Source organism: Callorhinchus milii, unplaced genomic scaffold (genome assembly GCF_018977255.1).
Source record: "Callorhinchus milii isolate IMCB2004 unplaced genomic scaffold, IMCB_Cmil_1.0 Scaffold24, whole genome shotgun sequence".
Classification (NCBI taxonomy): domain Eukaryota; kingdom Metazoa; phylum Chordata; class Chondrichthyes; order Chimaeriformes; family Callorhinchidae; genus Callorhinchus; species Callorhinchus milii.
Genome location: NW_024704765.1, coordinates 7860035 through 7882078, shown reverse-complemented (window position 1 = coordinate 7882078; position 22044 = coordinate 7860035). Strand labels below are relative to the sequence as shown.

Sequence of the window (22044 nt, the reverse complement as noted above, 5' to 3'; positions counted from 1 at the left end):
ATTTGTGTTTAAATATCGCTATTATTATTATTATTATTATTATTTTAAAGCTTTTAATATCTGCAGCTGTAACTTTTTAATTGCCGCTCAGATGTCCTGACACTGAATCGGTATAATGCTACCACATGTCCTGCTGGTGGTGCTATAGGACAAAGTAAGCAGCATCTCTCTCTCACGAGTAATAAAAATAATCCTTGCATTCACTATAGATCCTCCTCACTCAACTGAAAGTGCTTCACATGTTTCTACCGTAAAGTGGAATGATTTTGCTGCATTCAGCCAGGAAGTGAATAACTAACTTTATCAACAACGTGATAAGGCGCTATATCAAATGCAAGGATTATTATTATTTATTATTTTTTAATTTGACGCGAAAGAGGCCGCAAGGCACCGCATTATAGCGTAAGCTAACGGGTAATTACGTCTGCAAAGGTTTTGAAGTGCTTTGACGTGAGAAGGTACTGCAAAAAAAAAAATGCAAGGCTTTCATACGTTATAATAATAATCCTTGCATTTGACACACCGCCTTATCACGCCTTCGAGACGTCTCAAAGCGCTTCACATACTGTCAAGTGCATTTACTGCACATTTTGTGGCTGAAAGGCGGCAGCCAATTTTTGCACAGGGATGTCCCATGAACATTGAGCGTGGATTGAGTGACCAAAAGAAATCTCCCAATCGACTAACAACCGGGTTCCTACTTTCTGCTTGGTAAATAGTGGCGTGTGGAGTACGCAAACCTGCCTAACATTTCGCCCCGCCCGGGGGATCGAACCCAGGTCCTCTCGTTTGCGAGGCGAGTGCTCTAACCAATAAGATGAAGGGCTCATGTTACGTCAAATTACATGCATCAGGTATACAATGTCTATAAAAAAATAAAAGCAGCAGAAAACTCTAATCCTAAATAAATATTTCAACGCCCGTAGTTTCACGAGTAAAAATGTCACGAGGATTTCATTTTGTTTTGAGGGGAGAAAGGCGTTAGAATAAACAGGCTTTATACACAAAGGAGAAGTAACCGCTAAAAATAATCCTTACCTTTGATACACAATAATATAGAACACATTTACATTTGTGGAGGACGTCCCAAGGCACTGGACAGTCAGGGAGACAGAGTCTCATCGCGTCTTCGAGACGTCTCAAAGCGCTTCACAGAACACACCGTAGAAGTGGGTCGGACTGGGTATTTTTGTGGGCTATACACCCTGCAGCCGATTGATCAAGGTTTCGCGGACTCATTAAAATAAAATAAAATAAAATAAAATAAAATAAAATAAAATAAAATAAAATAAAATAAAATAAAATAAAATAAAATAAAATAAAATAAAATAAAGCAGCGGAAGATGCATTTATTTACCAATAAGAAGAGAGAGAGAGAGAGAGAGAAAATGCTGGTGGAGAGAGAGAGAGAGAGAGAGACACATACACACACAGAGGCAGAATTAAAATCCAAGAATAACTTTGACCTAAACGTCCTTGGGACTCGACCGCAGGCTGTGCAACCATCAGGACCAGGTGGATTTTTTTTTCCCTTAAAAATAAAACCTTTTTGGCATTTTCTCCACTCGTTTCTGGTGGGGAGGGGGGAGGGGGAGGAGGGGGGTTTCGAAGCAGCCACTCGGTGCTCGGGACCTCCCCCACCCCTGGGCTTGGGAGAGCTGAGGAGCGGGGAGACACTCAGGCGAGAGCGGGGACTGATGGCTTTAGCGCAGCTGTTTCTATCGTTATCCCAAACTCAACCCACGACCATCTGCCATCAAACCTCCTCCATCCCTCTCCCCGGACTGGTACCCTCTCCCCGGACTGGTACCCTCTCCCCGGCACTGGTACCCTCCTCCCCGGACTGGTACCCTCTCCCCGGCACTGGTACCCTCTCCCCGGCACTGGTACCCTCTCCCCGGACTGGTACCCTCTCCCCGGCACTGGTACCCTCTCCCCGGCACTGGTACCCTCTCCCCGGACTGGTACCCTCTCCCCGGCACTGGTACCCTCTCCCCGGACTGGTACCCTCTCCCCGGACTGGTACCCTCTCCCCGGCACCGTACCCTCTCCCCGGACTGGTACCCTCTCCCCGGCACTGGTACCCTCTCCCCGGACTGGTACCCTCTCCCCGGACTGGTACCCTCTCCCCGGACTGGTACCCTCTCCCCGGACTGGTACCCTCTCCCCGGACTGGTACCCTCTCCCCGGACTGGTACCCTCTCCCCGGACTGGTACCCTCTCCCCGGCACTGGTACCCTCTCCCCGGACTGGTACCCTCTCCCCGGCACTGGGTACCCTCTCCCCGACACCGGTACCCTCCCCCCGGCACTGGTACCCTCTCCCCGGACTGGTACCCTCTCCCCGGACTGGTACCCTCTCCCCGGCACTGGTACCCTCTCCCCGGCACTGGGTACCCTCCCCCCCGGCACCGGTACCCTCCCTTCACTTACCTACTGACTTGGATGCTGCAGGAGAGGGGTTGAGGCTCCATGGGCTCTGTTGGGTGGGGGGTGGGGGGAGGAGGGAGCGGCTGAGAAGAGAGGAAATGATGGGAGACTCGGGTGGAGGGGATGAGACAGGGAAAAAAGACTGGAGGAGGATGGAGCACAGCTTTTCCAGACGAGCTCAGGGAGAGGCAGAGAGCACACACGCTTTTGCTGTTAACTTCCACCCTTTCAGAGGGAAAGGAGGTTACTGGGCCAGTTTTAGAGCCTCGTCCACTTTGCAAGTGATTAATAATGAGTTCATTAATGAATTAATTAATTTATTAATAATCATCATGCTTTGCGTTCCACGCAGCCGCTGATGATAAACAGTCAACTCACTTTACGGTGTGTTCCGCGAGGGGCTTTGAGACGTCTCGAAGAGGTGATAGGACGCTATATCAAGTGCGAGGCTTATTATTATTTTTATTGTCATTGTAACTTCAAAGCACGACGTAGGCCATCGCTGACAAGTGAGTGAGTTGTAGGCAAATGTCGCATTTGGAGCACAGCCAAAGCACCACAAGCAGCCATGAGTCGGATGTGATTATTTGTAATGAAATAATAATATTAATTATAGAGGGTGTGGAATCATTAGCCAGGACACCAGGAGAAAGAAGCTCATTTTTTTCCCCCCCCCCCCGATAGCGGTGTCAGGGGATCTTCAAAGATCACCTGAACAAGCTGACAGAATCACGATTTAACGTCTCATCCAAAGCGTGGGACCCTCAATAAACAGCTCGGAAATTACTCGCACGCGCAGGTAAAGTCCCACAACCAACCACGGTGAATGGTTGCCCAATTTCAGTCAGACTCCGTTAAAACATGGTGGTTTGAACTTGGCAGCAGCAAGGAGCAGCAACCCTCACCCCATTCTACGCCGGTGAAATGCCAGCCTGGACTGTGAGGTCAAGAACTCAACTCTAGGGCTTGTGTCCACCACCTGACCCATCTGAGCCAAGCTGATGTCAAGCAAGAAAAGGGCCACTGTGTTTTTTATTAATGAGTGGAGTTTAGAACGTCGATGACTGCTAATAATAACGCACCATCGCTCATTCCTCACCCTCAGTTTTAATCTCCAACCTGAGGAACTTTCCTGAATTCTCAACGAGGGTATGGATCTCGAAGGGTCCTGATGGTTTGCAATGAGTCTATTCCAAAATAAACCCAGACGGTCACATTCGGTTGAGACCATTGTCCCCACCAGTCTGTTATCCATACATCCACCCCCACCCCCACCTCAATCATTTCCATCTCCTCACCCCAGGCAGTGCAAGACGCTGATTGAACAACCGGATAGCACTATCACCATGCACCTGAGGCCTAATGTGATGTCACCCAGAAATATTGTAATCCTTTCCATTCAGGCCACAACATGCTTCAACACATCCACATTAACCATCCTGGTCATGGCTGGAGTACAGCAGGCAGTCGGTGTTCTCTACCGTAATTTACCTTTCCTATAGCTTTGTACATTCCCTACTCGCAGATATCCTGCACTGAGAAATCAGACAACCTACTGCAAGGATAATAATAATACTCGCTTTTGATATAGTGCCTCATCATTTTGTTGGGACGTCTCAAAGCGCTTCACAAAATACACTGTAAAGCGACTGTATATTTTGTGGGCGAAACACGGCAGCCAATTGCGCACAAAATGTCCCACAAACAGTTGTGGATTGAGTGACCAAGTTATTACTTTTTTTAAAAAAAGGTTTATAACCCTGGAAAGCGATCCGCCAATTGACTAGCAACCAGGTTCCTACTTACTGCTAAGTAAACAAAGGCGTGTGGAGTAAGGAAACTTGCTTTCATCCCACCCAGGAATTGAACCTGGATACTCTCGCTTAAGAGACAAATGCTCTAACCAACACTCTACAGGACGGTAATATAAAATGTTCTGAACTGATTGTGTAGAGCTGCCTGCGACCAGATCTCTCCAGTCATTCTCTATCACCATTTGAAAAAAATTATCAATTTAAGAATCATGGAAAGATCATCAGTTGAGTCCTTGTTTGGTTTTTCACTTCTGATGTAGCAATCACATCACTTATCCACAAACTGTAGTTTAAAAAAAACTCAGTGACTCATAATACATTCTACGCTGAATTTCTATGTACTTTGGCCAATACAGACTGCAAACCATTGTACTGTAAGGAAAAATACATTAAATAGTTCATAAATTAATTCTAATTGCGTAATATTTGCATTTTAATGATACCGATTTGGAAAAAGGAAGTTTCTTTCATTGTCCTGGCCAACAATCTTCTAGATAAAACTCATCTTTTTACTTCATGGCTGTTTGTGGCACACTATTGTGTGCAAATTAGCTTCCACATTTGCCTATAACTACACAGTCACTACACTTTGCAGTAAATTCATGTGCAGTGCTTTGAGATGTTTCATTTACGTAATAAGGCACTCTATGAAATCATTATTAAGGAAGGGATCAAATGGATCAAAGGGCCTTCTTGTGATCAGTGACGGAAACTTGGAAGAAAATGCAATACACAGTTTATTTCCAAATTGATTACAGCTTCAAGTGAGCAAGTAACACCTTGACTAGATATTATCAGGAAAACACATTACTTTTTTTTTGTATTTTGATAACCAGAGCATACCTTTTGTGCTTGAGTGCACCTTAAGGGTTTTTGTCAAGTGCATGTGCATGTTCGTGCCTAGATTTGCAGGACGAAACAGGCACCCATCACATCTATTGTTAAAAAAATAATGGGCCCTCTGCGTGCCTTGATGTGCTTTGCTGAAACGTGTACGGACAGCACTCTGCACTTCAAATGCAAATCAAGCAGGTTAGAACTCAGGTGTCAGTGCGGCTCAGTTGACAGCGCACTTGTCCATGGGTCAGAAGGTTGTGTATTCGAGCCCCTTGTCTGGATTCGAGCTTTTAATCTTGCTCATTCTCCCCTTTCGTACTTGAATGGCTGCTTTACTGTGGTGACATCCTTTGCCTTTGATGTTAATTGAGGCCCTATTTGCCTCAAGTGAATCCGTGCGCATTTGGCTGCTGCGTTTGACCCACAAAATACACAGTCAATTCACTTTACAGTATAGCTTGTGAAGCGCTTTGAGACGTCTCGACGACGTGATAAGGTGCCTGATCAAATTAAAGGATTATTATTGTTAATATCTATTTTGCCAACGGAGCCTGGCAGCGTGGAAAAGTATTGGTCCCATTGCACTTGACAGCGATGACTGTATTACACTTATTTTGACATTACAGTATGCGTTCTAGAAACGTATAGCATCTATACTTGTTACAAAATATTTTTCATTGTAAATTTAATCTTCAGATTCTTGTATCCTGGCTGTGCAAACTATATTGATCAGAAGGTGGCGCCATAAAATCATTAGAGAGGGCGTTGTCACTAACCCTTACACCTAATCAGATTTCGGAAATATAGCTTCTCTTATTTCCTAAATACAAAATCACTCTTGAAAACTGAATGCTGACTGCCCAGACTAGCTTTCACCGTGGTTAAAAATAATTACAGATGATTACATGTCATTATTTTATTTAAAAAGAGGTTTAAAGAAAAGTTGCACCGTGTTTCTCCCCCATAACATTCGCTTTGATGGGCACTGCTTGCTGGTTGAGTGTTTTGTAACCACATGAAAAAACGGTTTCCTACAAAATACAGACAATTAAACCTATCTATCGCTGACTGCCCTGTTAGCAAACAAAGATATCGTAATATTATTTGCAGGAACCTCATATAATATAATATTGGGGACTCGTTTGTGATAATTCTTAACAACATGCTTGAGTGAAACCTCAGGTCATTTAAATGGGGACTTTCTTCCATACGCAGAATTACATACATAGAACATAAAGCATCAAAATGGACAATTTGCCCCCAACTGATCTGGGTCCATGTTTATACTCACCATCCTAATCCCACTTTCTAGTCTCCCTCCCCGTCTCTTCTATTCTCTTTCATGCAATGTAAGTAACCAGAAACCAAGGTGTCCAAACAGAAACAGTTCTCAACCAGGTTTTTTTTCAGGTGACCAGTTGTTTATGAAACTGGCCCGTGTGAACTCCACTCCCACCCGATCAACTCCCACTGTTTAGACTGGATGGCTTGTTTCTGTGCTGTATCATTTTATGACGTCTTACCTGGTCAAAACAATACTTACCCGCTGAAAGCATTTCCATAAGAAATACTCTTCTCTTTTCAAACAGTGTTAAGGGATCTTTAATGCCTATTCAAAGGATGGGTAGACAGGAACTTGCTTTAACAACGTATCTAAAGGACAGTAATGTAGGGCTCACTACTTCACTGAAGTGTTTAGCCTCAACTCACCATGTGGGGCTTATACCCACATGTAACAGTGCCACAGGTTGGAGTGCCACCGACTGACTGACCCAAGATGACACCTCAAAAAATGTGGTTAAGAAAACCCACTAAATAGACACCATTAATATCATCAATTGGGATCAGTGTCTGGTTATAAACAATTTTAAGTGCATTTGAACAGTGGTGAGGGGCAATAGATAGGACCTGTGCAGGTTTGATGTTCATTTTAAACTGTAAGGTACCCTTGAGGGATTGCGTTAAATAACTAACTTGTTAGACTAACCCGGCAAATAATCAGTGCAGAAATGGCTAATCGGTGCTATTACATTACTAATACCGTTTAAAGATAATTGTTATCATTATTATTTATTTGCTTGCAACCCCGAACCTGTGAGCAGGTCAAAAGCCTTGTGCCCTGTAGCCGAATGGAACTGGGGCGTGGGATAGAGAGCCAGGGTGCTGGGAGGAGAAGGGAAAGGGAGAAGGGAGGAATAGGTTACAACATGTCACAGATCTCAATCTCAAGCCACAGGTCTGAGTGTGTAGTCGAGGGGGTGGGGGAGTAAAATCGACAAGCTGTTGAGAAATTACTAATATAGAGAGGCTCGCCTGTGAGGTCTGGAACTCCTTAAATGGCACGGGTGGATTATTCAAGAGCTTTACACATCATACAGCTCATGTGTGTGTGTGTGTAAAAAAAAGAGCATTATGTATGAAACCTGGAAGTTTGGTTTCGGTACACGCCTTATTAGCTGCAACCACATTCTAAACTCACAGGTTTCTTAAGGTCTCCGATACTGTCCATTATTTTTGTGTGCCAGCCTGGCTCAGTGGTTGCAACTCTCGCCCCTGAGGTTGTGGGTTCAAGCCCCGCATCAGGACTTGGAATCACATAGGCTGAGGCAAACTGACACTGCGATGGGTGTCCTGGATTATGTGGCATTGTCAGAGCCGAGGTGTTGTTCTTTGGATAAGATGCTAAACTGAGGTCTCATCAGCCTGGTCAGGTGGATGTTAAAGATACCCTGGCACTATTTGAAAAGATTAGGGAGTTTCTCTCTGTCGTGGAGTCCTGTATCTCAGTGGTTAGAGCACTTGCCTTGCAAGCGAGACCCTGGGTTCAATTCCCGGCAAGGGGCGAAACCTTGGGCAAGTTTCCTTACTCCACACGCCTATTAATAATAATCCCTCCAGAAACAAAAACAGTAATAAATTGGTCACTTTCAATCCACAGCTGTTTGAGGGGACGCTGCTGTGCGCAATTGGCTGCCGCGTTTCGCCCACAAATATACGGTCAATTCACTTTACAGTCTATTCTGAGAAGCGCTTTGAGACGTTGAGAAGACGTAAAAAAGCGCTATATCAAAGGCAAGGATTATTATTATTATAGTTTAGATCAGGCGATTATCGGAAATTACTCCATGTCACAGTTCTTAGCGCAATTCTGATGCCAATTGTCACGTGCAATGGAAAAAGGCGTTGAATAAAATAGCATTGCATGGGAACAAGTTGATCTTGCAAAGGTCCCGACTCCTCAGAGCTGTAACCCACAGATACATTTTTTCTCACAGATTGCCATCAGGTGTCTTCAAGGTTATTTATTGAGGTGGAGGTGAGGGGAGGGAAGGGAAGATATTACACCAATTAAATATTGCTGGGAGCTAACAACAGCAGGAGGCATATAGTTAATATGTGGGTGGAGGAGATTTGTGCCCTCTGGTCTTTTTTTTTCCTGTGAGGTTTGGTTCTCAAACGTGTGGGGCCAGGGATCCAGTGGAGTGGCGTGTGTTTGCAAGGCAGGTGCTGTGACATCTCGGGTGATCAGCACACCCAGGCGCGTGGGAAAACGGCACCGAAACTGCTTGCTCAATGCAAATTAACATGGGTGGTGAACAGCAGAGGGCTGCAGGTCCAGGCTAGTTGATACAACTTGCACGGAGAATCTCCCTCACTCCCTCTCGATTTTTTTTCCAATCAAACAATTGTTCATTGTTTGCCTCCCACACTTGCAAGACTTCCTTCGCCTTTCTCCTTAAACTCCTTGGCTTACAATCGCGGCACACGTAGAGCTCTAAACGGGTGCTCCCTCTTACATTAAAGGAGCACAAAGCACACAGCGTCAGAAGCCACGAGCTGAAATCAAATTGAAAACTTTCATACCGCTGTATATATTTATTCAAAGTAATTGTCGAAGGCGAGTACTGTATACCAATTGCTTTAATGCAGATTGAATTTTACTTTTCATACAGGATCGGGTCGGGGGTGCACTTTGGTTCCATCTTTAAGCAGACAATATAATTTTGTTCTTGTTTTTGAAATAAAAAAGGAAAACCCACCTGCGTCTATTTTAATACAATACATAGAGAAGATATATCTTATTATGCAGATCTGTATTGTAGGTGCAGCATATATAAAGCAAAAGTTGCTTGATCATTCATAAACGGCGAGACAATACTGTCTGCTTTGCACTCCTTTCTTTCCCCCCACCCCGTTATACCTCCCCCACCGCTCTCCTTTAACCTTTAAGTCAGAAGTTTGTGGGTCCAAGCCCCACATTGTCAATATGTGTAACCTTTAAGTCAGAAGTTTGTGGGTCCAAGCCCCACATTGTCAATATGTGTAACCTTTAAGTCAGAAGTTTGTGGGTCCAAGCCCCACATTGTCAATATGTGTAACCTTTAAGTCAGAAGTTTGTGGGTCCAAGCCCCACATTGTCAATATGTGTAACCTTTAAGTCAGAAGTTTGTGGGTCCAAGCCCCACATTGTCAATATGTGTAACCTTTAAGTCAGAAGTTTGTGGGTCCAAGCCCCACATTGTCAATATGTGTAACCTTTAAATCAGAAGTTTGTGGGTCCAAGCCCCACATTGTCAAAGATAGCACTCCAATGCAGTGCTGGGAAGAGTTACTCACTCCATGGCTGTTTGTGCAGAAATGGCTGCCACGTTTCGCTCACAAAACACACAGTCACTCCACTTTACAGTGTATCCTACGAAGCGCTTTGAGACGTTTCCACGGCGAGTCAAGTACTACATCAAATCCCAGGACCATTATCATATTCCCACATCAGCCTTTCTGTGAATCATGGGTCCAATTCCCCCAAAAAGACGAGTTTGCTTGACTTCGCTCTGTTTTGTTGGGAAGATCAGACCGATCAAAGGGACACGTTAATATCCCGACAGCAATTCAGAATTTGGAAATGGCACAGAAATAGTAATCCTCAGTTTATCTCAATGACTCTCAGGCTAAAGAATATTAATTTCAAAGCATCCAACTCACAATCCCACCCTATATCTTTCTTCAGTCGAGCTGTAAGGCTGAGCTGTATTCCTAACGTCTGTGTAAATGTGGGTGTGTTAATATCCCAACAGCACACACCTGTTGCGATTCCTCTCAGCCTTAATCAGAAGATGTTTTATTTTTTTCCATCGATTTTTTTTTCAGAAACCATTTTTTAGCAAAACGATTTTTTTTTTTTTTATTAGGAATAATAATTAAAGACAACAATAAAAAAAATAAAACAAACACCTTTATATTATCTTTTGGACTCTTTTTTGGTTTAGAATATACCCCTTTTTTTCTTTGTACAAAAATATAAAATAGCACTCGTGGGTCGTTACACGAGACAACAACAGCAAAAAAAAAAGTGCCCCACAGCGTTTTCACCCTGAGTACAATTTTTAAAAAAAATCAGGCTAATGAGCATGAACAGAACTAACTCTGCTTTCAGATCCACGCTGCGTAATTCACGAAAAAAAATTGCGAAACAATATGGTATATACATTTTTTTTTACAGTTTAACTATACATATATTTTTACACGTTAGCAGTCTTTCTTTTTATTAACTGCTTTATCAACCCGAACTACCAGGGCCTCCAGATATAACCGTCCTGCGTGGCTGGATTGGGTGGCTGGAGGTGGCCGGGGTTGGACAAGGCCGGTCGATGGACAACTTCTTTGCCCCGGGGACAGCAAATGGAAACCTGCCTCCTCTCGCTGGGCGACCCGGGTTGGGAGTGTGGGTGATGGGAGACCAATGGCAAACTCGTGAACCGTTCCAGGTAGTCTTTGAGGCGATCGCAGGTTTCAGTGTCCATGAGCTTCGACGATGGGAGCAGGTTGGAAAGGTGCTGCATGCTGGCACGGTATCCTTCGCGATAGCTATCCAGGCGATCTGCAACAAGCGGAAAAACACACACACACATGGTCATTTCCGATGTCTCTCCACTTCTTAATGAATAAACACGAGCTGACATTGCGGGAGCGATTCGAGTGCTTCAGGGAAAGCAAACGCGAAAAGAAAAGGGAGTGAAAGTAGGTATTTCCATTATGCATCAATCTTTAATGATAATTATGGTTATGAAGATTGCAATTCATTTGGCACCTTATCAAGCCCTCTCAAAGGGCTCCACAAGATGTACTGTATAGTGTAGTGACTAGGTGTTTTGTAGACCAACGCAGCAGCCAATTTGCACACAATAAAATGTGCCCCATAATAGACATGGAGTGATCATTTTATCTGGAGGATTGTTGACCGGGACACCTGCAGAAACTCCCTTCTTCCCAGTAGTTAAAAAGCAAAGGTTACATGAATGGAATTAATTTAGCGATTGTTGAACTGATTTTTCTTTCTGTACTGTAATTTGCTTTAGTGCATTTTTTGTTATTTTGCATATTCGGCATATAATTATATTATGCATTATGGTTGAGTATTTGCTTTTGCTTTGAAACTACTTTTTTTGTGCTGAGAGCTAATGTCATTCATTTGCAAGTAGCTTGTTTAAGAGTGGTTTAATTTAATGTGATTGCAATAATTTCTTTCCCACGAAAGGACACACCGTTAATTTTGTTTTCGTTTAGAAAGGCTGGACTGAATGTATTGAACAGTGCTTACCGTAAACTGGGGACTTGGGCAAATCTTTCAGAAAGCGAACAGTCATCTCGAGGATATCCGCTTTTTCTAGTTTGGAATATCTCGGGCTCTGGAAGGAGGAGAGGGGAAAAAAATCACATTAATTACAATTGTTCTCCAAGTTGCGAGTTGGCAAGATGCAGTTTGGGATGCTTCGGCGATCCAAAGGTGTGAGAACACGTGTCGGATACTCACATCTTTACCGATTAGGGGAAGGATCAAGGTTTTCAACTGATTCAGACTTTCATTGATACGAGCCCTTCTCCTCTTCTCCATTAAGGGTTTAAGCGCCTGTAGGGATTACACCAGAACCAGGTTAGAATGGTAGCGGTTTTTTTTTAAAAAAAAGGCACCACAAGACATCCCCACAAAATAACCCCCACCGTTTCGCCCACCAAAATATACAGTCAATTCACTTGACCGTATATCCCGTGAAGCGCTTTGAGACGTCGAGAAGATGTGAAAAGCGCTGTATCAAATGCAAGGATTATAAGCGCTTTGAGACGTCGCGACGATGTGATAAGGCGCTGTGTCAAAGTGCAAGATTATTATTATTATAATTAGGGTTATTATTATTATTATTATTATTATTATGCCTGACGAGGAAGAGAGAATGTTGAAAGAAGATATTACTGTTTGCTATTTGTCAGGTTGAAAGTCAGTGGCTGTAGCCCTGACATAGTGCCCCTTCCCCCCCACCCCACCCCACCCCCATGTGAAGCGCTCTGAGACGTCCTGAAAGGCGGGCGCTGTGCAAACTGCGAAGGGTCAGATATTGCTCTTACCTTTCTCAATTCGCTTGACTCTCTCTTCTTGGTCCTGTTGGTTTGGGCGTGGAATCCCCCGTGTTCTGGGGTGGTGGACTCACAGAGATGTGGAGACATGTTCTCTTTTCCTTTGCCTCTCTCTTTCCCTCTCCTTTTTTTTGGGGGGGGTGGGGTAGGGGTAGGGGGGGGGGTTTAATTAAGGTGGTGGTCAGGGGGTGCAATTGCCCCGTGAGAAGCTGTAGGGTGAGACCTTGCAGAGAGAGAGAGAGAGTGGGAATGGATGTCACTGGTGTCTGCTGTGGGTTTATATGCAAACTGGGAGGATCAAAGCCCTGCCCACAACCTTTTGTGCTGTAAGACAGAGACGCTTCAGGGACTCCTCAAAGACTCACTGAAAACTCCTCTATTTTTTTTAAAAAAAAATAATTTGCCATCTGTCTTGGGGACTCCCGATCCGATGGGTTCGGACGAATTAACAGAACCTCTACGTTTGAATGAAACCTGGGTAAATAAAATAAAATAAAATACAATAAAATAAAATAAAATCCCTGCTCGAAAACAACCTGGTCAGATGCCTTTTATTGGCTTCAGTGCTCTTTAACTACCGGTTGAGAAACAAGTTGGATTTAAGAGTTTCAAATTAAGTCTGGAGAGAGTTCAAGCTATCGTTTTCTGAACTATTTGTATATATATATATATGTATATGTGTATAATATATTATATTGTTAGTTCAGCAATCCCAGCGATCTAGATTGCAAACATGTTTGAACAGAGGTTGACTGGATTAAGTATGACAGCCTTAAATAAATATTGTTGGGCGTCGAATGCTTATACCCCCCCCCTCCACCAAAAAAAAAAGAAACCCTACAATAAACTATCATTGTATGAATCTGTAGTGCTTTTGTGTTGCAAAAATTGCAATGTGCAATTTATTTGAACTCCCCACCCACGTGTAAAAAGTTGTTTTGACGCCTTTTTTCTTTGTACAGTGCTTATTCTCCCAGGTTGGCAAAGCAAAGCCTGTTTGTTCCCAAATGGATAAACAGCTTCCCAAGCCAAACCGCTTCCACAGAAACACCTGTCTTATCTGTCTTCACAAAACCAACCCCCACCCCCCCCCCCCTCCCCAGACAAGAAAAAACAAAGTTGCCCCCAATTCCTGCAGAGCGCAAAATAAACCTGAAAACATTCGCTAAGTATTTAAGCAAACAACTGACTTAAATAAATTGCTTAATAGCTGGCTTTGGATATTATAAACTTGCAGCCAAACAGACTTCCTTTTAAAAGAAATTAAATGGGGTCGATTTGAGTTGGAAAGGGCTGGTGACACAAATATGTTGGTGAAATGATGTCCTGAGTCTCACTTCGCAAAGAGAAATCTCAAAAGCTCGACTGAGGGATTGAATATAGAGTGAATAATGATAATATTGTACACTAACACTGCGTCGGGAGTTCTGCACATTCTTACACACAGACACAATACACAATACGTCTCTGCGTCTGTGCCATTCATTGAGAGCCGAACAGAAGCCACGCGTCTGGCACACGCCAACCACACACACCTCAACCAAAAGGGTCTCCCGTCCTCCAAGCCCTCAACTGTGACTAAAGTCAAGAACTTCTGGCGATGAATTCTCCTCCAAATAAAACAACTATAAGGGAACTGCCTTTTCTGGAAGTTCGCACATGTTTTAAACAATCCTTATCAAATCAGACACTCTTTAAAAAAGGTTCACCTGCCTCTCCCCCCCCCCCTCTCCCCCCTCTCCCCCCTCTCTCTCTCTGTTGACTTTACCGACCTGTTTCAGGGCTTCGACAGAGTGTTGAATTTAGTTGTTGTTAAAAACAAATCGGAAGCGCGTTTTTTCTGTAGTTTCTGAAACGCAGAACTCCTCCAGAAAAAAAAAAAAACTGGCTTGAAATGTGAAGATTTGCTAAATAACTGGAGACGTTGGGTTCGCACACAGTAAATCCGGACACATGTGTTATTTCTACCCCTAACTCTTTTCTGCCCCTAAACGCATTCATTTATAAAATTATAATTTAAACCCATCGTATTAACAATAGGGGTATGTCGTTAATGTGGGTTCCCCCCCACTCCCCTACCCCCCCTCCTCACTCCCCTACCCCCCCCCCCTGTTAATAAGACGCGTTGCTTGGATTATTGGGGTTTTGAAGACAAGCATCCAATCTGCTCCAAGGAAAAAAAAACTATCGCGTTTATTTCGGCTTGGGAAGCTGTCTTAAATGTAACATCTGTCCTCACAAACCCCCCAAACAATGAGATTTTTAATTTAATTTATTGGGAGAGTTGATGGGGGGGGGGTGGGGGGGGGGGGTCACGTGATTCCATATAATATTATATAACGAATCTCAAACCAGGACCCAATTCTGCTGTCAGTGCTGCGCTAAGGCAGAGCCACATGTGTTGGAGGTCCAGTGCTGGACGAGACTCAATGTTTGGTGCATCGTTTGATCTCTCTTTTCTCTTTCTTTTTCCCTCCCCTGTAGATTCATCTCTCTGGTTTGCAAGTGCTGGGGGAGGGGGAGGGGGGCAGTGGGAGGGAGTCCCATCTCTTTCGTCTACGGTAGATATGATGGCGACGCAACACATTTGGTTTGATTGCAAAATATATATATATATGTGTGTGTATATATGCTGCTGTAGATTTGGGTTAAGAAAGGCTGGGCTGGTGTGTGCCAGGCGCATTCTTCTGCACTGCCTTCTCTCTCTCTCTCTCTCTCTCTCTCCTCTCTGTGTCTGGCTCAGGCTCGGGTCACTGTGGGATTAATCGAATTCAATTGAAGCCACGCGTCGCGTTTTGGCACGCGTCAAAGGCAGAGGGAGCAGAGGGGGGGACAACCCGGGCCATCAGGCAGCAGCGATCAGCCTGACCCAGTGCTAAAGTGGCATTTAAATTAAATGTGTATACACAGAGTATATATATATAGAGAGAGAGGGGGTGTTGGTGGGGAGAGGAGAATTTAGTGTTGTATTCATCCCAAAGTATCATCGGATAGTATTCAGTCTATTTAAATTCTAGTATTTTAATATTATCATCGAATAGTATTTTATGTCTTATTCTAATACGTTGCCCTCAAACAGTAGGAACTGCACATAACAATCAACAAACCCAACATCTCTCGGTAAATAACTCCACAGTCCACACACTTGTACCCGTGTTTGCATTGTAATCCTAAAGGGAGTTTTCTGAAGTAGACTCTTATAGAGAGCTTTGGCCAATTAGCCTTTAAGACATCAGAGAGCATTTGTTTGAGGCTCGAGTCAGAAACATCTCGTGTTCGTCGATCAGTGTGTGACTTTTTGGTAGACTTTTTGCCCTGACCTGCATTTCACAATTTCGCGACCCCCCCCCCCCCCCCCCAAAAAAAACAACAAAAAAAAATTGGGATGAAAGCAATTTCATTCCAACCTGAATTCAAATCTGTTCCCAAAATGACACACAAAAAGTAGCGTCCCAAGCCAACACCCAGCGTCTTAGCAACATCTGTCCAGAGAAATCTCCCCCTCCCCTCACCTCCCCAAACCCCCCCACCTCACTCCCCCCCCTTTCAGTAGTTTGTTCTTTGTTACACAGTGTTTAAAACTGATTAAAACTGTGGCTAACGGTGGCTTTACCACTCCAATCTGACCAGTTCAGGTTTACGAATCTGTAATTATTATTGAAGGTTCAAAAAAAAATTGGAGCCAAACCCATTAGACAATTTTTATTCAAATAATAATTTCAGAAAGGTAAACATTTTCGAATTAAATATTAACTCAGGCGCCTAAACACATACCAACCAAACCAGGTTAATGATGCATTATATGTGTATGTGTATATATGTGTGTGTGTGTGTATATATATAATGCTTACAATTATATAAAAGGCTATAAAATGATATCTTTTTTACTTAAACAATAAAATGCTATTAATTTCATTCACTAATTTATCTATCTATATATACAGTGCTTGAATATCTATGGGTTTGGCTGCACAGATAGCGGAATTAATAAATATTTAAGCATTTTCCATCTGCAGTCGTATATTTCTAGCGAGTAAGTTGGTGTGTGGATTTGGATTGGGAATTGGGGGGGAGTGGGGGGGAGTGTGTGGGTGTGTGTGGGTGGGGGGGGGGGGGGCGGTTATTGGGGCTCTGCTCCTGTGTCAGGGATTAATTGGGATAAGGAGACTCCACGCGTCGGGCACGAGCCAACGTCTGGCTGTGAGAGGAGGCGAGACTGAGAGCAGACACAGCTTGGTGCATCTGCAAAGTCACTTCATTCCTATTCCTCCCCTCTTTTCTGCAATAGTGCATTTCTTTGTTCGGTTTGGCATTTTGTTGTGTTTCAAACAACCCCCCCCCCCCCCACCCCCCATCCCCCCCCCCCCCCCCACCCCCGCATCCCACCCCCACCCCCCCATCTCACCCACTGGCACCTCACTGAGGTCTATTGCCCAGAGAGAGAGAGAGAGAGAGAGAGAGAATTGGGGCACAATTACGCGCGATGTCTCCACTGGACTCAGTCTGTAACCTGTGGATGGAGGTGAAGGAGCGCTTTAAACGCAAGTCACCGAGTCGCTGAGTTTGCAAAGGTAAATGATGTGCGTTTTATACTACGCTGTGCTGCATTAGGGGTGAAAAATATGATTATATTTGGGCGTAAAACACCTCAGTCGTTCGCAAAGCCAATGCTGCCTTTTACGTTTCCATTTTTTTTTTGCTGGAATTATGAGCGAATTATTGGCGTTTCTAAGCTGATCTTTGCTTAAATTTTAAACTGTTGGTGCCCCCAAAACTGCTTCCTTTTACTGGGTTTCAGCCTCAAAGCAGTGAGCGCCTGGTGCCATGTTACACCTGGCATTTAAATATTTAAATGCTTAAATATTTATTAATTCCGCTATCTGTGCAGCGCAGGTGAACTCGAGGGGTGAAAATGCGATGGGGTCGTGAAACGGATTCGATGCGGTAAAAAACAAAGTGCGCTGTCGGAACCTGTGGGGCAACGTCTGGTTGAAAGGCTGCGATGCAATCCGCTGCGTTGGGCGCAAAATAACATCATATGGCAGTGCCATTCATTCGCTGCCGATAAAATTCTATGCTTCTGATGGACAAATAGTGATTGCATTCACATCCACAACACGAGAGATCGTGTGGGTCCGTCAGTTTAGAACCGCAGAGATCAAAACTATTCCACCTCCCTATGTAATAAATAATAATAATAATTATACTAATCTTCGAGACGTCTCAACGCGCTTCACAGATTAGACTGTAAAGTGAATTGATTGTGTATTTTGTGGGCGAAACGCAGCGGCCAATTACGCACAGCGGCGTCCCCACAGACAGTTGTGGATTGAAGTGACCAATTTATTATTGGGTTTTTTTTTCTTTCTTGAGGGATTATTATCAGGCGTGTGGAGTGCGGAAACTTTTGCCCAAATATTTGCCCTGCTGGGAATCGAGGCGAGTGCTCAAACCCCTGAGCTACAGGACTACAGGTATTCTCAGTGAGTTGGTGGCATCGCTCAAACGGAAGTAACATACCAACGTGTGGACCTTTTTTTTTAATCATTTGATTTATTCATTCATCAGTTCCACTCGGCACACACTCCATTCTGATTTATTGTTATGGTCCAAAATTAGTCTCAAAATAATCTGGCGTTTAAGGTATTAACCAGACCAAGGGTTGATCCGCCGCTGACAGTTTGATTAGACTTGAATTCTACAGTAATGCCATCTGATGTAACTTTTTATTGCCCCCCCACCCCACCCCCACCCCCCACCAAATCAAGAAACGCCATGTTATCTCGCAATCTTTGTTCGAAGTCAAATACACGTTAAAAAAAATATTTCAAAGGGCTACAAAAAAGTTTTGATTCAAGTTTCGCAAAATCAAATATACTGTTTTAAAAAAAAAGAAAGTGGCGTTTAACCATCAGTACACACAATACTTAATATTATATCATATATCCTGTATATATTTTATATTGATTGATTTAAAGGACACGTACAAAGCCCCAATTCATTGAAAACCCGAACGTTTCCAAAAATGGCCTTTTGTTTCCAATGGGACTTGACAGTTGAGTGTATTCTGTGGTCTCTTGTGGGATTTTACCCGTGTAAAGCACGGGTCTGGCACGAGACTAAAACAACTTAATCTGACAATAATAACCAGGCCACCGGGACAGGCAAAGCACATCTCAACACATCTCACAGCAAATGCAGTGGCTTCTTAGAACAGGAGCGAATGAAACAGCTCAAACTCTGCAACTATCTCAGACTACGGAAACTAAAGGGAGTGTCAGCGATTGAGGAGCTGTAAAGGCAACTTTTATGAAAATTATAAAATATTCATGGTTTGATGAGGAGAGAGAGAGAGGTAGAAATTAAGTGACATTAAGGGATAATTGGGATTGAGGGAAATTAAGAGGAAAATGGGATTGAGGGGATTGCCTTGGTTCCAGTAGCCTCATTTTTTTGGGTCGGGGGGTGGGGGGTGGGGGGGTGCACAAACTGTCTGTCTCTAGGGTTTGGGGAGGTATTTTCCTCAGAGCCAAATGGGCACTGAGCTCTGTTATCATACGCACCGATGCTATGAAAATCTGAAGACTTGAACACTTAACGCAAATATAATTGAGGGGGTGGGGGTGGGGGTGGGGGGGGAGTGAAAAAAGGAAAGATTCGCAATTGGGTGCAAAAAACGGAAAGGAGGCAATGTGCCAAATCGGCGTTGGCCTGCAGAACGCAGTGTCTCCTCTGCAGTAAATCCTGGGAAGCGCCTTGGGACGCCTCGATTTCTACTCAGCCCCAGAATGGAACGAAAGCCACGCAAACCCAGGACATGTCCCCCCCCTCCCGCCCCAACCTCAGCTCTGCAGTGTGTCTATTCGGGGTAGAATTGGCGGGAACAAGCTTTTGAAATATTTACATTTTGTCCAACCGACTTGAAACCTGCTCCCTCCAACACTCCCAACCCCCCCCCCCCCCCCAGAAAAAAATGAATAGGACAGCTTCCCAAGCTAAAATCCACGCCATCAGGACAAAAAAAAAACATCTGCCCCTCCAGACAAAGGCTTTCTTTCCTGTGTTTAGATATAAACCAACAGGTCAAAACAGCATCGAATTATACTAATCCTTTGCAACACAGCGCTACATAATGCGATGCTTCTGAATTTAAATTGGATTTCGCCTCTCACACCGAGTGCAATTACATTCAAATTCGTCCTGCGATGTTACCTCCAGGTTTTAACTACGGAACTGCGGAATTATAATCTTACAACACACTGAAACACGGTACAGAAAAGTGGGTTTTAATTCCACACATCGAAGGGGTTGCAGATCAGCTGGGAAAGCTTGAGGGAGACGCGTGATTTAAGGCTGGGGTGGGGTGGGATATGGATTGCTCGGGTGGGCGATTGCAGTCGGGGGTTTTATTTGGTGTGAATGTGATGTGAGAGGCGAGGTTGCATTCTTACACAGGCTTACTCTCTCTGTCTGTTCTCTGTGGACTGTCTCTCTGGGCTGGGGATGGATTACATCTCAAGCCACGCGTCCCACACACGCCAATAACAGCCAAGTCAAGCGGAAGGAAACCCGACTGGTGAGCAGCTCATTCACATCACAGGACATCACAGCCAGAAGAGCCTGGGCTAAACTGCCTCTGTCACTGTCTGCACAGGTTTCCTTTTTTTACTGTTATTATTATTATATTTTCTTACTGTGATATTTTCTTCTTATATTTTCTTACTATCATCTTTTCTTCTTCTTAGATTTTATTATTATTATTATTATTTCTCTCTTTCAGATGGCTTTCTCCTCTGGATCGATTGTTTCTTTTTTTTGTTGTGATTACCAAAGTTCACCCCTGAACTGCAATCCCTGTGATTTTAGACTTAAACACTTGGATTGGGAGGGGTACTAGCAAAGTGCTTAGATTGAAGGGGGGGTTGAACTTTGCTGGTCCTGACTAAAATCTTGGGAAGCTGCAGTGTTTGACTTTGACTGTCTGCTCTTCCTGGTCTCACCCAGGTGGGTGCAACAACAACAACCACACATTACATTTACACGGTGCCTTTCACGTTTAAGAGGACGTCACAAGTCGCTGGAGAGTCAGGGACTTGGACCCGAGCTGGGGGCCGGGATCAGGAGCACGTGAACCTGATTGGGGAAAAATCCCAGTTACTCTTGGGGCAAAACAGACCTTTTTAACTAAACTCTAAGTGCTTCAGACCCAATAACTGAAGCAGCACCCGGTCCACTGTGTTTACAAGCACAAACAGCTAATTGCACTGGGGCTGAAATTAACAAGAACATGGCGATTCAGACATATCTTTTTTATGATAGGCTGGTTTTGTTCCACGGAGTCCCACACGGAGTTCTGTAGCTCAGTGGTTAGAGCACTTACTTTGCAAGCGAGAGACCTGAGTTCAATTCCAGGCAGAGGGCGAAACCTTGGGCAAGTTTCCTTACTCCACACAGAGCCTAATAATAATCCCTCCAAAAACAAAAACAATAATTAATTTGGTCATTTTCAATCTACGACTGTTTGTGGGACATTGCTGTGCGCAATTGGCTGCCGCGTTCGCCCACAAATATACAGTCAATTCACTTTACAGTGTGTTCTGTGAAGCGCTTTGGGATGTCCTCCCGACGTGAAAAGCGCTATATCAAATGCAAGGATTATTATTATTATTATTATAGGGTAGTGGTTAGAGCACTTGCCTCACAAGCCAGAGGATCCAGGTTTGATTTCTGGGTGGGGCGAAACCTTAGGCAAGTTTTCTCACTCCACACGCTACTTTACCTAAGCAGTAATTAGGTTAGTCGATTGGCGGATCGCTTTCCGGGGGCAATAATCTTCCCCCCTCAAAAAAACAACTGTTTTTTTTTTTGAGCAATTGGCTGCCACGTTTCGTCCACAAAATATACAAGTTAATCCACTTTGCAATATATCCTGTGAAGCGCTTTGAGATGTCGCAACAACATCATAAGGTGCTGTATATCAAATGTAAGGATTATTATTATTATCATTGCAAACGGATATGGTTAGCGATTTCCTACTTGCTTCTGCTGATACAATCTGGTTCCACCTGCTCTGTGCCTCCTCCAATCACTTCTACCTGCTTAAAGTAATTCAATGTGAGCTCTGTGTCTAAATTGCCTTTTCGATGCTTGAGTCTGCCTTGGTGTTATAGGTATTTTGGCCATGTTAAACTTCTTATTAAAGTTCAAAGTATTGGGAGTTTTACAAATACAGGAGGCCTTAGATGATGGGACCGCTATTCTGGACGACAACTGAGTTGTTATCAGTGTCATCAGCATTGACATGACAGGACCCCCTTGAAAGTTGCGCTAATTCCCTGCACGAGATTGTAGCTAATTTCTCTCCCTGACACGTGCCAGTTCCTCCCAACAGATGGTAGGTTCACAAGCCTTTGAATTCAGTGAAAGACTGGACATGAGGCCCATTGAATCTCCTTTCTACATGTTTAAATTGCTTTTCTCATCCCTTTTTTTAAAAAAAATTGTCAGCCAGGGCACCGGGAGAAACATCCTTTCCTCTTTGCCGCGAGATCTTT

General features: G+C 43.9%; 2 protein-coding genes across 2 annotated transcripts in view; both read right to left on the bottom strand.

The window, feature by feature from the left end:
- The window catches only part of acot7 (acyl-CoA thioesterase 7), a 60822-nt gene extending 58346 nt beyond the window's left edge, over positions 1 to 2476 (bottom strand). Inside the window, 1 exon segment of the mRNA XM_042343745.1 lies at positions 2433 to 2476. Coding sequence (XP_042199679.1) covers positions 2433 to 2473 — 41 coding nt within the window. The 5' untranslated portion in view covers positions 2474 to 2476.
- Positions 2477 to 10325: 7849 nt separating this feature from the next.
- Positions 10326 to 12609, bottom strand: hes2.1 (hes family bHLH transcription factor 2, tandem duplicate 1). The gene is made up of 4 exons (XM_007902078.2): positions 12482 to 12609; positions 11892 to 11987; positions 11679 to 11766; positions 10326 to 10958 (listed from the first exon to the last, which is right to left on the bottom strand). The coding sequence occupies exons 1-4, from the start codon at positions 12578 to 12580 to the stop codon at positions 10648 to 10650; spliced, it is 594 nt and encodes a 197-aa protein (XP_007900269.2). The 5' UTR covers positions 12581 to 12609; the 3' UTR covers positions 10326 to 10647.
- Between the last annotated feature and the right edge of the window lie 9435 nt (positions 12610 to 22044).

Excerpts from the sequence above, each read along its gene's own strand:
- hes2.1 (XM_007902078.2), bottom strand. The coding sequence starts at position 12,580 with ATGTCTCCACATCTCTGTGAGTCCACCACCCCAGAACACGGGGGATTC. Across the intron at positions 11,767-11,891 it reads TTCCCCTAATCGGTAAAGAT|AGCCCGAGATATTCCAAACT; the intron begins GTGAGTATCCGA and ends TCCTCCTTCCAG. Across the intron at positions 10,959-11,678 it reads GCCCAAGTCCCCAGTTTACG|ATCGCCTGGATAGCTATCGC; the intron begins GTAAGCACTGTT and ends CGCTTGTTGCAG.